This window comes from Scyliorhinus canicula, chromosome 15, assembly GCF_902713615.1.
Source record: "Scyliorhinus canicula chromosome 15, sScyCan1.1, whole genome shotgun sequence".
In the NCBI taxonomy this organism is placed as follows: Eukaryota; Metazoa; Chordata; class Chondrichthyes; order Carcharhiniformes; family Scyliorhinidae; genus Scyliorhinus; species Scyliorhinus canicula.
Window position 1 is genome coordinate 129,896,135 of NC_052160.1, and position 22,659 is coordinate 129,918,793.

A 22,659-nucleotide genomic window follows, 5' to 3' on the forward strand; every position below is an offset into this window, starting at 1 on the left:
CCTTCGCCCTTGGCCGCCCAAATCTCCATGGGTCCATGCCCCCCCCCATCTGGTCCATGAACTCCCACAGGGCCCTGGCCGCTGCACATCATCCCAGTTCGGGGAATACACGTTCACCAACACCACCCGGGCCCCTTGTAACTTGCCACTCACCATTATGTACCTAACCCCCTTGTCCGCCACGATGCTCCCTGCTTCAAACGCCACCCGTTTACTCACCAAAATTACCACCCCTCTGGTCCTTGAGTCTAGCCCCGAGTGGAACACCTGGCCCACCCATCCTCTCCTTAACCTCGTCTGGTCAACGAGCTTGAAGTGCGTCTCCTGCAACATAGCCACGTCCGCCTTCAACCCCTTTAGATGTGAGAACACGCGGGACCTCTTGACCGGCCCGTTCAGGCCCCTCACATTCCACGTGACCGCCTCTGTCTCCAAACTTACTATTGTCTCCTCCTCCGGGCCTCCCTCCCCCGCAGGGTAAGAGGGCAAGTGCCATCCGGATCTTTCCCGTGCGCCGGACAACACAGCCTGGGCGTCACCCCGCCTCCTGAAACAATAACGGAGAAGCAAACAAACTTAAATTCTACAAATAGTTTTACACCAGGCTAACCCCCGATTACACATCCCCACCAACACGTTTCACCCACATGCAGCTGCCCCTTAGTTCAAGTCAGCTTTTCATGTCTAATGAATGTCCACGCCTCAACAGGCGTATCAAAATAATGGTGCCTGTCCTGGTACGTTATCCAAAGTATCGCTGGGTGCAGGAGCCCAAACTTCACCCCTTTGCTGTGGAGGACCGCCGTAGCCCGGTTGAAACCTGCACGCCTCCTTGCCAGCTCAGCTCCCAAGTCCTGGTAAATGTGAATCTCGCTGTTCTCCCACTTGCTGCTCCGCTCCTTCTTTGCCCACCGTAAGACCCGTCCCCTGTCCGTAAAGCGGTGGAACCTTATCACCATCGCCCTCGGTGGTTCGTTCGCCCTCGGCTTCTTGGCGAGCACCCTACGCGTCCCATCCAGCTCCAAGGGCCACGGGAAGGCCCCCGCGCCCATCAGCATCGTAGTCACATACGTGCTCGCGTCCGCCTTCAGGGATTGTGACTCCGAGACCTGTATTCGATGTCATCCAGCCTCTCCTGCCATCTCTTTTGTAAGGCCTCATCCTCCTCCACCCTGACCGCCAGGCCCAGGATCTCGTCCACGTTCTCAGACACCTTCCTCTACACCTCCTTGATCGCCTTCTCCTGTACCTTCTGGACCTCCACTATCTTTTCCAAGGAGGCCTTCATAGGAGCCAGCATCTCCGATTTTAGCTCCGCAAAACAGCTCCTCAAGAAGTCCTGCTGCTCTCTGGCTCACTGGGCCCATGCTTCCCGATCTGCGCCGGCCGCCATTTTGTCCTCCCGGACCTGCTTCCTCCCCGCAATTGCACATTTTATGGCCCCGCTCCTGGTTTGCTTCATACAGCACCGGGGGAACCTCTCCGGCGCCCGTTCCCACGACGGTACCCGCCCTACGAGTGCCGCCGCCGCCCCGTTAAGCGGCCAGAAATCCCGGTCCCGGCGGGAGCTGCCATGTGTGCGACCTAGCTGGTCATGGCCGCTACCGGAAGTGCCCTGCATCTGGAGACCTGAGCACAGAATTTAGGCCGACTTTGCCACTGCCCTATTGAGGGAGTGCTGCACTTTCAGAGGTGCTGCCTTTGGATGAGGTGTTGAAGCGGAGATCTGTCTGCCTCTCCAGGTACATGTAAAAGATGCAGTGGTGCTGCTCCAAAGAAGGACAGGGGAATCCTCCAGGTGTCATGGGCCAATACTTATTGATCAGCCACCAATTCTAAAATGAAATATCTAGTCATTATCCTATTGCTGTTTGTGGGAACTTGCAATCTACAAATTGACTACCAAATAGTAAAAGCAAATTACTGCGGATGCTGGAATCTGAAACGAAAGAGAAAATGCTGGAAAATCTCAGCAGGTCTAGCAGCATCTTTAGGGAGAGAAAAGAGCTAACATTTCGAGTCCGATCACTCTGTCAAATTGACAACCAAGGTTTCTACCTTGTAACAGTGAATAGTAACAGTTCAAAAATCCTTGAGATGGGAAAGGCAATTACCATAATTGTACCAGTAGACGGTTAATTTATGATCTTAATTCTTGGGTAATTTTTTTAACACTGGTTGTTTATGGAGGTTTTGTGCATGTTTAGTTAAGGCTGCTTGGTTTCTGCTTTCATTGCATGTACCTCTTGCATGGAACAAAAACGAGGGAGAGCTTTGTCACTGACGAGATCCTCTGTCAGAATTGTTTTTCGTCGTTTTGAGATTTTCAGAACTCTAAATATTATTCAATACAGAATTAAATAATGTGACTGTAGAAATGGAGTTAAATGAAAGATGGGGCTGTGTATTTTCACGACCTCAATAAATGATCAATAAAGTGTATTAACTGAGTTTCTTTTCTTCGACAGTTGATGAAAGAGTTTCCGCTGCTTAGTATGCTGAATGTACATGAAAATTTATTAGAAGCTCTTCTGGAGTTACAGGCTTATGCTGATGTACAGGTGGTCTTGGCCAAATATGATGGTTAGTGTCCTGAATAATAGCAACACTAATTACAAGACAGTATTCTGTTTCCACAAGGGTTGCTTGTGTTTCTACCACCAAATGCATTGTTCACCCCTTGAGGTGTGATTTTTACTGTAGATATATTCTCTTTTATGCTGGACTATTGGAACTTCCTCTGGAAGCTCCAACCTGCAGATATAATAGAAAATTGTAACTGATCTTCCCCCAGTGACTGCAAATCCCTCAATGAACTTGGGACCCAGCCAGTTGCAAAATTTCCGGTGCCCATACTTTTAGCATTTTCCCACACTAAAACTCTGCCCTAGTCTATGTCGTTTTATAACATCCTGCTCCTATCCACACAACTTATTGTGCCTGCTACTTTAGTGTCGTCCACAAACTTGAATGTGCAACGTCCTATTCCTTTGTCTACATTATTAATATGTATGGTGAAAAGTTGAGGTTCCAGTTCAGGCCCCTGGGGAATACCACGTGTTACCAGTCAGTCACCATTCCCTTTATCCTACTTTCTGTCTCCTTTCTCCAATCCTGAAGACTGGTGCAGGCTTCAGATCATGTTAACAACAGTTTTCCAAATAAATTTTGTTAATATTAATGTTATTTATTTACACTTAGAATTGCAAGGAACGTATTGTGTTGCATACTGTATACTTTTTCCAACACTATTCCCTGGGGTAGCAGGATTTTTGTATGAGGAGGGATTGTGGAAATTGGGCCTGTACTATATAGAGGTGATCTCATTGAAACTTAGAGGGCGTGATTCACCGCAATCGGTGAATTGGCCGGCGCCAAGAACACTGTGAACCACTCCGGCGTCGGGCAAACTGGAAGTTGCCGAATTCTCCGCATTTCCGGGGGCTAGGCCAATAGCGGAGGGATTGGCGCCACGCGGCGAAGGGACTGCACGAGTTAGCGCATGCGCAGAACCGCCGGCATGGTTTAGCAAATGCGCAGACCGGTTGGCGTATTCTGGAGCATGCGCAGGGGGGGGGTGTCTTCTCCACGGCGGAGCCCTACAGGGGCCGGCGCGGAAGGAAGGAGTGCCCCCACAGCACAGGCCTGCCCACAGATCGGTGGGCCCCCATTGCGGGCCAGGCCACCGCGCCCCCCGAGGACCGCACCATCCGGCCTACTAGCTAGGTCCCGCTGTGTGGGACCATGTCCAATCCACGGCGGCGGGCCTGGCCAGAAACCGACGGCCGCTCGGCCTATCGGGGCCCAGAGAATTGCCGGGCGGGGGGAGGAGGAGACACGCTGCCAACAGCCCCCGACCAGCGTGGCGTGATCCCCGTCCCCGCCCGAAAACCGGCGCTGGAGAATATGGCAGTCGGAGCAGCGGGGCGGGATTCGCGCCGCCCACCTGGGGATTCTCCGACCCGGCGGGGGGGGGTCGGAGAATCCCGCCCAGAGATTCGCTATGATAGGGTAGATGTGGATAGGATGGTCATTGTGTCTAGAATGAGGGGACAGAATCTCAGAGAAAGGGGCAGGGCATTTAAGACAGAGATGAGGAGGAATTCCTTTGCTCTGATGGTGGCAAGTCTTTGTGATTCTTTATTCCAGAGGGCTGTGGATGCTCAATCATTGAGTGTGGTCAAGACAGGAATCGATAGATTTCTGGAAACCAATTACATCAAGGGATATATGGCGGTAGTGGAGAAAATAATGTAAGGGGTAGATGATCAGCCATGATCTGGTTTGATCTTGGAGCAGGCTGAATGGCCTACTGCTGTTCCTACTTCCAATTTTCCTTTGTAATTGTGCCTCCTTTAACTTCTCCAGCGTCTAATTCAGTTGGGTCCCTCTCCCCCGCCAGATAGATCTCACACCGGATAGTCGCTGTTGTGTATTGTCCGTTTTTAATTTGGTCTGTTTATAGGATGCTGACACTGCCAGTGTGGTATTTCATTATGGATTGGAGCACTGCTGTATGAAGCTAATTCTTTTGTACATCTTTCCAAGATGTTATTTGCTAGGAAGAAAATAACTCCATATAGTTCAGTAAAAATAAAGACATTTGTCCTTGAGCTGGAGGGACACCATCAAAAAAACCTTTCAGAACAGCACTTTTTTGAACTTCAGTTGTGGAATGTACAGTATTTCAAAGTGCCAGAGAAAATGAATATTTAAAAAAATGGATACCTGAAAGTGAGTTTTAGGATTTTTACTGGGATATGCAGATTTTCAAAAATCAAAACCAGAAAACTTGCCAAGGGGTAGGAAAGTGGGGCTCAGTGATTAATGATATGCTAGGCTGCCAGTGGCAGGAGTCTGCGGCGGGGTAGTTGGAGATGGACGATCATGTGATGATATCGCCTGAATATGACCAGCCAAAGTTGGTAACACTGCTTCATACATTGTTTAAAAGGCTTCATCATCAACAGAGTCGTTGGCGCCAGAAAGGTCGTGACAACTCTGTTGACTGGAATCTGCACATTCTCCCCGTGTCTGCGTGGGTTTCCTCCCACAGTGCAAAGATGTGCAGGTTAGGTGGATTTGCCATGCTAAATTGCTCCTTAGCATCTGAAGGTTAGGTGGGGTTACTGGGTTGGGTCGAGGGGTCGAGTGTCGGTGCAGATCTGATGGGCCAAATGGCCTACTTCTGCAAGGTAGGGATTAAATTATTTTAACCCCCTTTGATCCCAAGGGAGCGGAGGGAAAGCCAGGTCCACTGCATTGACAAAAATGTAAACGGTAAAAACCGGAACATTTGAAACATTTTTTTTAGGACACTTATGTTATCAGGCCATTTAATGAGAAACCTGGACATCTGGTCACCTTAATTTCGACCCTAATCTATTTTACTTTTGATTGCAGATATCAGCTTGCCAAAATCAGCGACAATATGCTACACAGCTGCATTGTTGAAAGCGCGAGCTGTGTCAGACAAGTAAGTCCCTCATTCTTTACTCTCAATGAAACCACCGCCAAACCGACATGATTTAATGGAATCTCCTCAATTCTGGCCTCTTGCCCAATCACTATTTCCATTTCTTCTCCATTCATAGCCTTGCCTTCAGCTGCCTCACTTCTATGTTCTGAAATTGTCTCCCCAAAACCTCTCTTCAATTTAACCTCTCTCATACTTTAAGATGCTTCTCAAAACCTACCTCTGTGACCGAGCAATTAATTGGTCCTCTGCCTCAATAATTCCTCATATTTGCATTCATAACTCTACGGTGAAGTGCCTTGGGATATTGTTACCCCAAAAGTTATAAGAGTACAATATTGCTGTTGTTTGAGACGAGAGCTTTTCAGAATAAAATGACCTCTGTCTGTTTTTGGAAAAGCTCAAGAGCCAAAGTTTGTATGGCAGAACAACGCCAAAATTGAAAAGTGTAGGAGAGAACAAGAGGTTCTGCCCATCTTTAATTTTAATATTTTACACAGCTTTTTGTGACCTCCAGATGCCCCAAAGCACTGAACAGCCGATGAACTACTTTTGAAGTGTAGTTATTGTTGTATGATAATTTGTGCACAGCAAGATCCTACGAACAGCAATTGGATAATGACCAGATCATCTGTTCTACGTGATGTTGGTTGAGCAGTAAATATTGTCCAGGGCATCAAAATAGTGCCATAGGATATTTTCCGCCCTTTTGAGTGGGCAACCGAGGTCTCGACGTACTGTCTCGAGCAAAACAGCATTATTCACTCAATATATCACCAAAGTGCCAGCCATGATTATGTGCTAGAATATCTAGAATGGAACTTGAATGTACCTCTGATTGACATCTGAGTGCTACCCACTGAACCACAACTGACATTGTTAATTGTAAGAGAAGGAGATAAATGAGGAAAGTAGATTGTTTGACAGTTTTCTGGACCCTATGGAAGAGTTTTCTTTTAAAGTAGAGAGAATTGCATATGAAGCGATGCTTTGTACATCTCAGGACGCCCACAGCAGTTTAAAGTTAGTTTAGTACTATTGAAATTAAATCATTGGTCTGCATAATAAGGCCCAACCCCTCACTGCGTGAAACCGATTTGTACCACTCCGGCCCGCCCTACAGCCAGAACGCACTGTGGGTGGGATAAGTTGCCGAACAGTGGGACTTCTGCCCCTCACTCGGGAGCAAGTCTCATCCTTGGAAGCTTACGGCTAATCAGAAGACTGTCAGCACCCAGATTTCATGAACTGTCACTTCCAGGACTACAGAAGTCCAAAGAATCCTGGAGTAAGCTTAGTGCGGGGTAATGGGTCGGGAGAGTTTGTGCAGCCTAGGAAGGGGTGTGGGGGATAGGTTGGAGAGCACTGACGGATAGAAAGAAAGTTGGGATATTATTGCCCACCGATACACAAAGGTCAACCCCTCCGAGATAGTATCATCTCCCTTCCCACCCTTTTTTGAAAATACCTTTAATCAAAAGAGCCTACCTAATCCTCCTGACTGCCCATGCCAACCATATTGTGGCAAGGGCAGCATATTATTGGGGTCAATTGGCTTGTTAATGTTAATTGACCCTTGATTATGTATTTAAGTATGGAATGTGGGCTACTGATTTCGGTGCCTGCTCTCTTGGCATGTTATGGTGGTGAGCTTGGGGCTGGGCATGGGGCTGGTTGAGCGGGCCCCCCACTTACGCCAATAACATGCCTGTTAGGGGCATGTAAAATCCAGCCCATTGTTGTAACATAGGAAAGACACCAGCCAATGTATGCCCATCAAGCTTCCATGAACAACATTGTGACAATGACAGATGATCTGTTTTAAATGTTGTGTGAGGGATTAATATTTGCGAAGACACCAGAGAGAATTCCCCTCCTGTTCAAAATAGTGCAGTAAGATCTGGGGGAAGACAGGACCTTGGTTTAACATCTCCTCCAAAAGGCAGAACCACCATCGGTGCAGCACTGAGGGCTACTGCTAAACCATATATGTAAGGGCAGCACGGTGGCCTAGTGGTTAGCACAACTGCCTCACGGCTCTGAGGTCCCAGGTTCGATCCCGGCTCTGGGTCACTGTCCGTGTGGAGTTTGCACATTCTCCCCGTGTCTGCGTGGGTTTCGCCCCCACAACCCAAAAATGTGCAGAGTAGGTGGATTGGCCACGCTAAATTGCCCCTTAATTGGAAAAGATAATTGGGTAATCTAAATTTAAAAAAAAAAACCATATATGTATAGTGGGCGACAATGTGATGAGCCTTGCTTATGGCCCAGTGAGGAAAATTGCAGTGGCGTGATGACGGGTGCCCAATCCAAAGGGGAAATAATATAGGCATCAAAGTACTTGAGCTCCAACATCCTGTCATTGGGTTAATGGGTGACAATCCAGAAGGAAATGAGGGTCAATCCACTGTAGATGCATCTTTATAGGTGTGGGGGAGGGGGGGGGGTGCATGCAAGTCTGTCTTGTATCAATTCTCAGGTTTCTTGATCACTCTCGCAACTATACTCAGTTCGGAAAACAAAGGCAGTTTTATGGGATTTATAAGGTATAGTTTTAAGTGAGTTTGATTTAATATTTTGATGCCTGGAAGTTAAAAAACTCTAGTTAGATTCATGCTGGACAAAGGTCTTTGTATGTGTGGGGGATTTGTTTCAATTCAAACTGTGATTCACCATAACTGTGATTCTGTTGTGCTTAGAGAGGGCTATGGTTTGAAGAGTAATTTATCCAGCGGCGGTTGCTGAGCAACTAGGGCTTTAGTTTACCTAATATATTTTAGTTGGAGATGGGTAATGAGAGAGAAAGCAGCTCTGCTAGAAGGCAGTTGGTTTTAGAAGGCTAAAGAGGGAACACTCTTTCAGCCTTGCTGGAAGAAAAGTCATAACATGGAGTAATGGTTAAGAAAACAGATGCCGGAAATCTAAAGTCCAGCTTGGTAAGGAAACTAGAGAAATTAAGAGAAGTTTCCAAGAAGCTTGGAGTTAAGGACGCTGGGAACTAGAACAGATTATGTTCAGTAAAGTCACAGAGACTTCATAGAATCATAGAATGTACAGTGCAGAAGGAGGCCATTCAGCCCATCAAGTCTGCACCGGCCCTTGGAAAGAGCACCCTACTTGAGCCCCACCCTATTACCTTTATCCCCGTAACCCAACCTAACTTTTTTGGACACTAAGGGCAATTTTGAATGGCCAGTCCACCTAACCTAGGCCGGCCCCGGTGTGGTTTGTGCCGTGTCGGCCGGCGGGGAAGGGGCTTGGCGCCACGCCAACTGGTGCCGAAGGGCCTCCGCTGGCCGGCGCGAGTTGGCGCATGCACGGGAGCACCAGCGTGTGCTGGCGTCATCCCCGCGCATGCGCAGAGGGCTTCGTCTCCGCACCGGCAATGGCGGACCGCTACAACCGCCGGTGCGGAAGAATAGAGTGCCCCCATGGAACAGGCACGCCCGCGGATCGGTGGGCCCTGATCGAGGGCCAGGCCACCATGGGGGCACCTCCTGGGGCCAGATCCCCCCGCGCCCCCCCGAGAACCCTGGAGGCTGCCCGCACCGCCAGGTCCCGCCGGTAAGGACCTACTCTAATTTACGTTGGCGGGACCGGGGAAAAAAAAAACAGGTGGCCACTCGGCCCATCGCGGGCCGGAGAATCACCCGGGGGGGGGGGGGGGGGGAAGAGAGGAAGGACGCTGCCAGTGGCCGCCGAATGGCGCGGCGTGATTCCCGTCATTGCCAAATCCCCGGTGCCGGAGAATTCGGCAGCTGGCGGGGGCAGGATTCACGCCGACCCAGCGGGGGGGGTCGGAGAATCCCGCCCCATTTCTTTCTCCCTCCGGTGCATAATCCAGCCTCTATATTATTCGCCTTAACTACTCTCTGTGGTAACACGTTCCACATTCTCACCACTGAATAATGAAGTTTCTCCTCAATTCCTTTGATTTATTAGTGATCATCTTAATATTTATTGTCCCCACACTGGTCTCACCTGCAATTGGAAACATCAGCTCTACATCTACCCTATCAAACCCTTTCATAATCTTGATAAGTCATTTGCCATGGCACCCCATCATCCTTCTCTTTCCTGGAGAAAAGAGTTCTAAATTGTCCAGTCTTTCCTGAAAGACATAACCTCTCAGTTCTGATACATTCTAGTAAATCTTGTTTGTACTTTCTCTGTTGCCTGTACATCTATCTTGTATTGTTGTAAAGAGATTTGTGGGAGGGGTTTGTTCAAAGCACTGTACAAGTGTGATGTAAACAAGGTTCTATCCAAATTGAACATAACTTCATTGCTCTTCAATTCCATTTGAGGAAATGAGCCTCTTGTGTTTTGTTGATTTTTGCATGGTTTGCTGATTAATACTTGGTTAATAAATGAAAGCGATATTTAATCCGATCAGCATGGTTCACTTAAATAGTCATGTTTTGTGATTTATCTTAACATTTGATCTAGTTTTTTGCATCTATAAACTAACTAGGTATGATGACAATGTAACCTGCTCTGCAGATGCACCCAAGGTGAAAACGTTTAGGAGTATAACAGTAGCAACAATAATGTGTTAGGAAAATATTGGTGAGATGGAAATATCAAAGAAATCCTAAGAAATTGGAATATTTTCTGCTGGTTAAATGGTTTTTAAAAACAGGGAAAACCTAGTTAATTAAGGCAGGGACAACATGGCTGTGTTAATGGAACTTGTGCTTTTGATATGCTAATGAACTTTGCAATACTGCACACAGATGTTTACCTAAAGCAGGTTAGTAACAATGGGGGGTAGAACATAATTGAATCTGAATGCATTGTTAAAGTTTCAAAGGAAGAGATGATGTGAAAAGAGAGTTGTGAAATAGGGTCATAAGGTGAGTGTACTTTGCATTTACACTCCGCTAACAGCAAGAAATGAAGGTAATTAAGCCTCGAGTTCTAAAAGACGTTAGGTTCGATAAGGGAAGATCAAAGGGGAAACTATTTAAGGAGATGGTTAAACCTACATTGGAGAGCTGTTTGTAGACCTCAGCCAACAGCAGGAATAGCTGTTTAACTCCCAGTAAGAGGTGTCTGTGGAGAAAGCCAATCTTGGAAAGCAAACTGTTGGTTTTACCTTGGAAGCAACCCGAAAGAGAGATAACTGCCTAGTGTGGTAACTGTCACTGGATGTTTTCTGGATATTAAAATCTATACGGTCTTGCGGAACATTTGGGGGGAGTTAGCTGTGGAAGTAAAGTTGAGCTTGTTTGGAACTGCTTAAAATTAGTGACAATGTGTATAGCTATTATCATAGTTGGGTGTAATTCTAGTTTACTTTATTGTTGTTTGTTTTATTTCCTAATAAACATTTATTTTATTTAAAATCATCAAAAAATGTCTAGGACACTATTCTCTGGAATTCAAACTGTTCCTCACGCTATATCAAATTGCAAAAAAAATGCAGTTGAGGACAGTTGTTTCAAGTTATCATTCTGCAATTTAGAACTACTCGACATTTACGATCAGCCGTCCTTAACAAATGGGTATAGCTGAACTATTATATCAAATAATCAGCAATGTATCATTTAATATAAGTGGATCTTGCGTAGCTTTGTGAACGAGGGTGGCACTCCTTTGGGCGGTATTCTCCATTTTTGAGACCAAGCGCGGTGGCGGGGGCTCTGGCAGTACCTTTCCTTCTGGCCAGGTTGGCGTGCCAGAGTCTGAGCTAGGAAGCTCATTAATTACGCACAGGTGAATTCCTGTCCGAATGACAAGTCGCAACCCTGTTGTTACAGGATGTCATGAACCTAGAGGCAAAAGATCAGCCTCGAAAAGAAATCTGTACCTCGATTCAAACTCCCTCCCCCTAAGCTCATCACTTGCAAGGCGCCTGTGCCCCATGTAGACCTCTCGCCCAACTGGAGTCTTTCTGCATTCCCTTCCAGTAAATGATGTGGTATCCTTTTGACCCCACTGTTTGTGAGATTTCCTGCGGTCTCTCCAACTTCTCTCCCTTCCAAAGTCTTCACTTTGCCTTCCATTGCTCGTCATCCTCATCCACCTCCTTGCATCACTGCCTGCCATCGTGCTCGCTTGTCCTTCCACCCCCAAACTTTGCATAGCCCTCCATCCAGGGGGACCATGGGCAGTTGGGGTGGAGGAACCGTGAGTCCTGCCGTGCAGTGCTGTCCATAAAGACCAGCTCTGGACAGCAGAGTGGCGTTCAGCACAATAGCAGCACAATGCTATAGCAGGTAGACTATATTGCTCTCATCCCAAAGTCTCAAGCAAACCATGGTCCGCCTTGTGCATGTCACGCTTTTTTAGATAGGTTTGGCGCCGACGTGATTCCCAGCTGGTGTGACACAAGATTGGAAGGCCTGATGAGATTTTGACAATCAGCTGTTTCAATGAACATTTATGCCGTTCCCGCCACCAGCCAGCGGGAGAACTGACCCACCATTGGGAGAATTGCATGTTTTTAAGTCGCCAATTTTCTAACTTTTCAGCTCCTGATGGATTTTCCCCTCCCACCTTCCATCAAACCCACCACAGGTGGGATGGGAGAATTCAGCCCATTAACAGTGAAAGAATTGGGAAATAACTCTGAGATACCTGCGCTAAGATACCTGCCCAGAAACAATGTTTGATTAGATCCCGGAAATTCCAGGCATACGGTGGTGCAGTAGTCAGCTCACTGTTTAGTAATCCAGAGGCCCAGATTAATACTCGAACATAGATTGAAATCCCACCATGGCAGCTGGTGGGAGTTAATTCAGTTCATGAGGCTGTAATTTAAAGCTAGTCTTTGACTTATGATATGGAATGGTGGCACTAAACATGTGACAAATATCATTGGTTGTCGTTAAAAATCCATCTGGTTCACCAACATCCTTTAGGGAAGGAAATCTGCATTCCTTACCTGGCCTGGCCTACATGCGACTCCAAAATTACAGCAGTGTGGTTGACCCTTAGCTGCTCGGTAGAAAGGTAACCTGTTGGGAGGACATAGAAAGGCTGCAAAGAGACAAAGACAGGTTAGGTGAATGGCAACAAGTGAATGGGGAACAAGATGGCTGATGGAGTATAATATGGGGAAGTGTGAAGTTATTCATCTTGATCTTAAGAATAGAAAAACAGCATATTTTTAAAAAGCTGTGAAACTTGTAAATGTTGATACTCAAAAGCATGTATCAGGAAAGGTAAATGGCACATTGGCCTTTATTGCAAATGGATTGGAATACAGGAATAAATTAATCTTGCTGCAATTGCACAGGATTTTGGTGAGATAACATCTGGAATACTGGGCGCAGTTTTGGTTTCCACATTTAAGAAAGGATGTACTTTTATAGGAGGCTGTACAGCAAATGTTCACTTAGTTGGTTCCTGGGATGAGAAGATTGTCTTAACGATGAGAGGCTGAGTAAATTGGGCTTGTATTTTCTGGAATTTAGAAGAATGAGAGGCGTCATTGAAACCTAGAAAACTCTGAAAGGGCTTAATGGTTAGACACAGAGATTGCTTCCCATGGCCGGGGAATCTAAAAAAGGGGGCACAGTCTCAGGATAAGGGGCTGATTATTTAGGACTGAGATGAGGAGAAACCGCTTCACTCAAAACATTGAGAATCTTTGGAATTCTGAAACCCGGAGAGTGTTGGATGTTCCACAGTTTATTCAACTGGGATAACCAGATTTTTGGTGTCTCAGAGAATCTAGGAATATAGGGAGTTAGTAGGAAAGTGGACTTGAAACTAAGATCAGCCATGATTTTATTGAATGGCAGAGTAGGCTTTACAGGTCATACAATTCTGATGAAGAATCATTCAGACTCAAAACGTTAGCTCTGTTCTCTCCACAGATGCTGTATGACCTGCTGAGATTTTCCAGCATTTTCTGTTTATATGTAGGCCAGATGATCATTTTCTTGGGTTCTTGTATCAGGGCAAGGGCTGGACCTTAATTGCCCCTTCTAACCCCATCAACACTTCTGACCCTGTAAGGAGCTGAATGCTCCAGTCAACAAGATAGCTGCAGTCTCCAACCTGGCTGCCATCTGCCTTTGCTGTTGATGCCAGGCAGGTAACTCCCATCCACTGGGGGCGCTGGACACCTCTAATTGGGAGTCGGGTTCGCTGCATGGCCAGTTATGACATTTGACTGTTGAGGCACAAGCTCGGGGCACGTAATTCCATCTGGCTATTGGGTTTCTGTGCCCACTTTGAAAGTCTGGCTCATGATATCTGCAGTCCTTATTAATAATAATAATAATAATAATTTTTTTATTGTCACACGTAGGCTTATATTAGCACTGCAATGAAGTTACATTGTTACACTTGTTACATGTTACACTGCAATGAAAAGCCCCTAGTCGCCACATTCCGGCGCCTGTTCGGGTACACAGAGGGAGAATTCAGAATTCTCAGCTGGTACGGGAATTGAACCCGCGCTGCTGCCCTTGTTCTGCATCACAAAGCAGCTGTCTAGCCCACTGAGTTAAACCAGCCCCTGAATTGAACCAGGTGGTATTTGTCATCAGTAAGGCTAGTCAGACTAAAAGGGACATACGCCTATGGTTTAACAGTAGAATGGAATATTGTGTTTTACACGGTAATTTTACTTGCCAGTCCAAAGCAACACAGCCTCAAACTTAACAGAAGAAGCAACATTGGAGATTCACTGATAAAGATGGAGACTTACGAAGTGTTAGGGACAGGAGCACACTACTAGTCTTTGAGTTGACTTAATATCCCGCCTCCCTCCAGAAAAACCTGTTGGTGTTGACTGATATTTGGGGCGGGGGGTGGTCCTGCATGGTGATCTGTGTGTGCGTAGTTTGGAGTTTTCAAAACTGCGAGGGATACATTTCTGGTAGGTTACAGTATCAAGAGACATGGTGCAAAGGAGGTAAATGGAGCCATGATCTAACTGAATGGTAGAAGGGGTTTGAAGCAGCTGTCATGCATTGCAAAATCTGCCACTGATTTCATACTAATTACTGTTTACTGTATCATCTGACAGAGGTCCTGGAATAATTAGCACAGGAATATAAAGTAGAGAAATCATTCCTAAGTTTTAGAATGCCTGTGTTGTCGACGCAGTGTAAATGGCTTGGAACCAGTTCAAGGCCGTTACACATTCCTGGCCTTCAGATGCTAGTTATAAATAACTGGAGCTCACTTTCGTAGTTTCTGACCTCATCTGAATGCCCTGGATAGTTCAGAGTCTTGTAAGCCACCTATATTTTCCTGTATTGTTGTAGCACTGTTTACAATGCTGCATGCTGCCAAGTTGTGACAGCAATAACTTGCATTGATGTAGCACCCTTAATATAGTGACCATTCCGATCTACATTGCTCCCTCAGCTGTGTATATTGTACAGGTCACTTTCTAATGCAGGCTTCCCCAATCTTTCTGCTTTGTTGGGGGGAGGGAGTGGGCAGTGGATGCAAATTTCCTTTTTTTTCTCACTCGAGGGGCCGATGAGCAAATTTCGGAAAGATGAATTTCGGCACAACATTAAACAACTTTTTTTAAAAGTTGAGTTTTTAAGAAAATAAACAATTGCTGCGCTAAGTAAAAGCTATGTCAAACCAATAAATTATTATGTCAAAACAAGTAATTAATAAAAATGATCAGAGTCTGTCTGCTACGCACACTCCCAGTCCCATGGTGCTCACTCGCACTCTGCCACTGTGAGTCGACGTGGGCGTTACTCGTGTGTGTGTGTGTGCGAGTAAGTCAGGCACCCGCTCGCTCTCTCACTCCTCCCCACCCCACACACAGGCACGCACACACACACACATCCCTCGCCACATACACGCATTCACCCTCTCTCATTCACTCTTTCTCCCTCCCATCTCCCCCACACACACGTTGTCACACACCTCCCACCCCCTCCCCACATACACACTCTGCCTCTCACATATCACACTCAGTCCCCTCCCATCACCACCTCACACACACGTCCTCACACTCCTCCCCTCTGCCGCACATACACACTCTGCCTCTCACATACACACTCAGTCCCTCCCATCCCCCCCCACACACACGCGTTCTCACACTCCTCCCGTACCCCCCCCCCCCCACATACACACGCAGTCTCTCACATTCAGCCCTCCCATCACCACCCCACACACACTATCTCTCACTTGTACATGGACTTTCTCACTTCACACATAAACGCATGTTGTGACACCCCCCCGCAATCAGTAGCAAACACGGGAGAGGAAAAGCAAGCAACTCCTTACAAAATCTTCCATCCTGAAAACTGGCTCCGGGGGGGCATGTAGAATGCCTTTGACAGCCAAATCCTGACCCACAGGACGCCGGTTTGACAACCTAGTTCTAACACTAAATGAGCAATGCAACGTAATGGGGAACGACAATTAATGAATAGGGAAGAAGAGCTGAATTCGAGAATTGTCATCTTTTGGCTGTCCTACAAGACAATGTCATGCTTTGTAACAGAAAGTTATTGATTCTCAAACTTTGGAGACTGTTCAAATTTGCGTCTGGGTGCCAGCTCTGCTGTTTGTGATGCCCTCAGTTGAATTATTGCTCCATACCATGCTGTCAGGCAATTGTTAACCTTTACATGACGTCCAGAATCCCCATGTTCACATTTCGCATGAAGGCAGTTGCCATGCGGGATCATTTAACAAGGAAGGTTACTTGTATATCTGTTTCATGTGTTCATTTTTCATTAATCTGTGCATATAAACCCATCTGAGCCGTTAATTAGATTCCCTCCGTTAACTATTGGGTGATGTTATACTGTCCAAAGTTACTTACATTTCTATTGCATAATAAAACATATCAAAGAGATGAACAAAGGGAGATTGAATGGTGAGCTGTAATAGCATTGGGAAGGTAGACTGAAATAACGATCAAAAAGAGGTGAATTGTTTTGAGGGAAGAGAGGGAACTGGAAAGGTTGAGTGCCCCCAAGAGGGTAATAGGTGAACAGGGACCTGAGGGGAATGAAACCATAGCTGAGTGCCAGTGCACACCACCATAACGATCAGTAGCTACAATGCTTGACAACTGGCACCTATGCTGAAAACCACCAATCACTCCAACACCTGATAGCCACCTCACAACTGGCACTTTTGGCAAAATCTGTCTCGAGTGATGGCCGATGATTACTCCCCTGTCAGTATCACCAATATCCTCAGAATAAACATTGAAATAAAATGGCATCTGAAACATTTCAATTTGAACAATTATCCATCGCAAAGTTTCTTTAAGGGTTTAAAGATAATCCAATAAAAGCAGGATGAGAAGGTGCGATTCCACGTCCACGAAAACAGCTGTATGTTAGTCACCACTCTAGTGTTACTTGATGCTTCCTCATTTTTCAAAGACATCAACTGGTTTCAGTTCAAAATTCCTTCTGCTATTGTAATGAGAGATGTGTTTTAGATTCTATCTCAATGACTTGAGGCCTAGCCTTCGCATCTATGCTATTCCTCTTAATGTCCATGAGGCAGCATGTTTGCCTTCTTATTGTCCTGGGTAAAGAAGTTTCTCCAAAATTTCTTATTGCGTTTATTAATGTCCAACTTACATTTTTGGCCTCTGGTTCTAGTGTGACGAATGTAAGAATATCAGATATATTGTGTTATAGATATTTGGTGCAATAAGATTTAAAAGCCTGGGTTAGTGTGTGTTTTGACTGCTGCAGTCATATCTTTTAAATACATTTCTAGTTGGGAGCCCGGGGTGCAACTAAAACATCATAAAAAGCTCAGGATAATGAAATTTTGTTTTGATGAAGGGAATTCCTTTTGGAGTTCTTTAAATTAAAGCTTGGTAAGAAAATGTCATTGCTGCGTGGAGCTACGGCATCAGGCATTTTGTTGGAAAAACATGTCAGTGCAGTTCTGGGTGATGCTGTGACAAGTCAGGCGGCTTACTCTCTGCAGTTCAGTTAAAAGTGATTACCAGTCTTTATAGCAGTGTAGACTTGAAGAGCAAGGGGGAGCTGAAACAAGCTGAGAAACAGTTTCTGAAGACATACACCCAGAGTTTCTGCATGGGTCTGACAGAAGTCAGATCTTGTCTTTAAATTAGTATTAAGACATCTCTATTAAAGAACATCTCTGTAAAGCCAGTATTCCTCAATGCCGTTAGTCCTGAGAGTGGTTTGAGAGCTGAGATGGTTGATGGTTTTTTTCTTGTTGTTTAAGTGGGAATAAAGATAGCAATTAAGGGTACTGTTTTCACTTTATTGAGTAATATTATAAGTTATTTTCTGGTGTGATGTTGAAGATTTTAATAGTGTGTTAGCAATAACGTTTGTTTTAATACACCATATCCCTATTTCTTTGTGCGATCACTCCTGGAGTGAAGTATTCTTTCTTCACAGTTGGCATCTGGAGTAAGTGGGTTTATCGTTAAAGTTCTTCTTTGCTTTTGCTTGTAGGTTCTCTCCAGAGGCAGCGTCCCGACGAGGACTCAGCACAGCAGAAATGAATGCTGTGGAAGCAATACACAGGGCGGTAGAGTTTAATCCACATGTGCCAAAGGTAAGTGTCGCTGCAACCAGTGTTCAAATTCAAATGATTTAATTGGTCGCACTCTCGCTTGTGGGTTCAAGCTCCATTCCGGAGGTTTGAACGCATGGTTTAGACACCGATTTTCAAAGTGAGGGTCGCGACCCGTAGATGGGTCTCGGGATTGTGTAGAATGGGTCGCCAAAAGGTCACCAAAATGATCTCCAAAGATCGCCTGACCATGTTTACCATTTCTGTCTGTGTAAATTCTCACTGCAGTAGAGTGTGTGACCTCGCGCGGCTGATGTAGAAGCCGGTACCGAGGACTTCCTTGCCTCTCTGGGCCAGAGTTAGTTGGGCAGTTTGCGCTCAGAGACCTGTGAAATTTTCTTTGGATGGCATATCCTGCTACTATGTTCAGCGTCAGGCTCTGTATTATTTCTTGAGTTCAGTGTGGTAATAGTTCTTGAGTTCAGGGTGCCACTAACAAACCCTGTGCGTCTTTTATCATTCTCTCAGTTAACTTCGACATATAGCCTCCTCCAGCCCTAAGTCCACTCCTTCCACTTCCGAATTGTCTCTCCACACCAGGGCTCTTGTCCTTCAAGGACGCTTCTGTTTTTCATCTCCTCCCCATCAGCTGAATTGGTTCCTCTACCGCAAGGACTTTTGCATCTACCTTTATCAGGCTTGAATTGTTCGCCAAAGATGGCATTAGCTGGCGACTAAACTACACTCATGTATACAGGAGCCGGTAAAATGTTACAGGTTCATGGAATGGAATGTGTCTGCACGTTTTGCATATTGGTCACCTGAGCTATGCCCAGCATTATTGTTTTTAAAGCATGTTTTCAGTCTGCTACCTAATTACCTGGAAACGGTACTGACAGACATCCAGTGGCATTCTGTCTGACCGTGATTACAGTTCAACAGTTAGTGCTCCTGTTACTGAAGTTGAAGTTTTGAGTTTAAATTCCTATCCAAGGTCGTGATAGGTTTTGAACGCATGGACGTGACGTTGTTAAAACGGTGCAATATTGAGCCTGTTAATCTTTCCAGTGCTAGCACACAATTTTCCAAATACTAACAATTGGTGTGAGGATAACAAATAATCCTGAGTTACACCTTCAGCAAGGTGTCAGGGTGGAGCTTTTGTTTAAGGTGAAACAACAGCTCAGTTTACAATTTTTACATTCAATCATACAGAAGTGACAACAATGAGTGTGATGTTTTTAACAGTAATTATGGAGAATCTTTTGTGAATGTGGCATGGGTCGAGATAGTCGTCTATTCTGGTAACGTGGGTCGCTCGAAAGAAAGTTTGAAAAACACTGGTTTAGACTTCAGTGGGAGTGCTGGACTGTCAGAGGTGCCTTTTCTACCTATGCACGTAAACCAAGGTTCCATCTGCCTGCTTCGGTTGGTTAAAACATTCCTGCATATATATATATATATATATATATATATATATAGTATATAATACATGTTTTAAATTACTTCACTGGCTAAACCAGCATTTGTTGCCCATCCCTAATTGTCCTTGACAAGCTGGTGGCGAGCTGCCTTCTTGAACTGCTGCAGTCCATGTGGTGCAGGTACATCCACTGCTATTAGGGAGGGAATTTCAGGATTTTGATCCAGCAACACTGAAGGAACGGTGATATATTTCCAAATTGTGATGATGGTGTTCCCATGCATCTGCTGCGCTTGTCCTTCTAGATGGTGGTCGACGTCGGTTTGGAAGGTGCTGCCTAAGGAGCCTTGGTGAGTTCCTGCACTACACCTTGTAGATGGTACACACTGTTGCGACTGTGTTGGTTGTGGAGGAAGTGAATATTTGCGGAAGGGGTACCAATCAAGCTGGCTGCTTTGTCCTCGATGGTGTTGAGCATCTTGAATATTGTTAGAGCTGCACTCATCCAGGCAATTGGAGAATATTCTATTGGACTCCTGACTTGTGCCTTGTAGATGGTGGACAGGCTTTGGGGAGTCGGGAGGTGCGTTACTCATTGCAGAACTCATAGCCTTTGACTTGCTGTGGTAACCACGGTATTTATATGGCTAGTCCAGTTCGGTTTCTGGTCAATGGCAACCCCCAGGATGTTAATAGTGGGAATTCAACAAAGTTAATGACATTGAAGGGTTTCCTCCGGGTGCTCCGGTTTCCTCCCACAGTCCAAAGATGTGCGGGTTAGGTGGATTGGCCATGCTAAATTGCCCGTAGTGTAAGGTTAATGGAGGGATTGTTGGGTTATGGGTAGACGGGTTACGTGGGTTTAAGTAGGGTGATCATTGTTCGGCACAACATCGAGGGCCGAAGGGCCTGTTCTGTGCTGTACTGTTCTATGTTCTATGTTCTAATGTCAAGGGGCGATGGTTAGATCCTCTCTTGTTGGAGATGGTCCTTGTGTGATGCAAATGTTATTCGCCACTTGTCAGCCCAAGTCCATTATCCAGGTCTTGCTGCATTTAAAAAACAATTAAGTACCCAATTATTTTTTTTTGTAATTGAGGGGCAATTTGGTATGGCCAATTCACCTAGCCTTCACATCTTTGGATTGTGGGGGTGAAACCCAGGCCAACACAGAGAATGTGCAAACTCCACACGGACAGTGACCCTGGGTCACTGTGCCACCTAAGGTCTTGCTGCATTTGGACATGGACTGCTTCAGTATCTGAGGAGCCAGAAATGGTACTGAACATTGTGTAGTCATCCGCAAACAACCCCACGTCTGACCTTCTGATGGAAGGGAGGTCATTGATAAAGTAGCTGAAGATAGTTGGGATGAGGACACTACCCTGAGGCACTCCTACAGTGATATCCTGGAGCTGGATGATTAACCTCTAAATACCACAGCCATCTTCCTTTGTGCCTGGTATGACTCCAACCAGTAGTCCCCCTGATTCCCGTTGACTCCAGTTTATGGCTTGATGCCATACTCTGTCAATGCTGTCTTGATGTCAAGGGCAGTCACTCGCTCCTCACCATTGGCATTCAGCTCTTTTGTCCATGTCTGAATCAAGGATGTATTGAGGTCAGTAGCTGAGTGACCCTGGCAGAACTCAAAACAGCGACAGTGAGCAGGTTATTATGAAGTAAGTGCCGCTTGATAGCCCTGTTGATGACCCCTTCCATCATTTAACTGATGATTGAGAGTAGACTGATAGGGTGGTAATTGGCTGGGTTGGGTTTGTTCTGCTTTTTGTGAACAGGGCACAAGGCAATTTTCCATATTGCCGGATAGATGCCAGTGTTGTCGCGTGTATATGGAACCTTACTGTGTGCAACTTGGCTGCCATAGAATCATAGAACTTCTACAGTGCAGAAGGAAGCCATTTGGCCCATCGAGTCTACACTGACCCTAGAAAGAGTACCCTACCTAGGTCCACTTCCACCACTCTATCCCCGTAACATCACCGAACCCACACATCTTTGGACACTAGGGGGCAATTTAGTATGGCCAATGCACATAACCTGCACATCTTTGGACTGTGGGAGGAAACCTGAGCACCCAGAGGAAACCCACGTAGACACTGGGAGAAAGTGTAAACTGCACTCAGACAATCCTCCAAGGCTGGAATTGAACTTGGGTTCCTGGCGCTGTGAGGCAGAAGTGCTAGCCACTGTGCCACCCGTACACCCGCCATGTGCATCCTGTGCATGTACATCCGCCATGTCCATCCTGTACACCAGTGTTCTTCAAAGTCGGGGGCATGACCTTCAAGTGGGTCGCGGGTGTTGGGAGGGTTGCGGAGCCGTTGTCGCGGCGCTCCCGAAATCCCCGTGCAGCAGTCGGCTTTTCATGATGCTGACTGCAAGTGGCCGCGAATATGTTTTTTTTAAAATCAGCCACATTGTGCATGTGCATTCTGCGAACGTTTTTCTGTGCCACCATGCAGCCCTTACTTCCGGCCTGTACATCCAGAGGATTTAAAAGATACCATATTAATACAAGCCCTTTTTTAGAGTATGGCAGTGATTTTAGTTGATGCAATGTTTGGTAATCATTAATAAAAAATAATTAATGGTGACCTACATTAGTTTGACAGTGGTGTGTTGTGGGAAATTGTGAATATTAATTCTAGGACGGTTTACAAATATGCCTTGTTTAGCTTGTCAGGATATAGACTTAGGACAAATTCGCGATGCACACTTTTTACTTGTGTCCTTTTGATTTACATAAAATGTGTTGTGTATACTGGAGCTACCAACCTGTCAGCAGCACAATACCCATTAAAGCAATAAGAGAATGATATGTGCACTATAGGGTCTGGGAAAACAATGGATGAATGGTGTGAGTTTATATCAAACCTAGAACGATCAGGTCAAATGAACAATAAGTATTTTATTTAGTTTCTTGATTTATATGGTAACATGAAAGAAGCTACAGTAGCAAGTGTTTGTTTATTGGTGCTCAGTAAGAGATAAACAGGAGGATTGGATGATGAACTATAATGGCATTGGGAAAGAGGATAAAAATTGTGATCAAAAAGAGGAGACTTGTTTTAAAGGAAGAGCAAGAGAATTAGAAAGGTTGACGGTCCAGAGCGGGGAGATAATGTGAAGTAGGACTTGAGGGATATGGCGACTACAACTGTGCACCTGTGTACATCTCCATGAAAATTAGTGGCTGCAGTGGCTTAATAGTGGAGAAAATTACTCGAACGGTTGCAGGATAGTTACTAATCCTTAAGTGTGGATATCCTTGCACATCAGTAGG

General features: G+C 45.7%; 1 protein-coding gene across 6 annotated transcripts in view; it reads left to right on the plus strand.

The window, feature by feature from the left end:
• The window catches only part of LOC119978108 (suppressor of tumorigenicity 7 protein homolog), a 150,675-nt gene that overhangs the window by 63,603 nt on the left and 64,413 nt on the right, over positions 1 to 22,659 (plus strand). For all 6 annotated transcript variants that reach the window (XR_005463389.1, XM_038819504.1, XM_038819502.1 and 3 more), the window contains 3 exons: positions 2,469 to 2,583; positions 5,404 to 5,476; positions 17,869 to 17,971. Coding sequence is in view for 5 of the 6 variants with exons in the window: in XM_038819504.1 (XP_038675432.1) it covers positions 2,469 to 2,583; positions 5,404 to 5,476; positions 17,869 to 17,971 (291 nt within the window). In the remaining variant the exon portion in view is untranslated. The remainder of the gene's footprint in view (positions 1 to 2,468; positions 2,584 to 5,403; positions 5,477 to 17,868; positions 17,972 to 22,659) is intronic.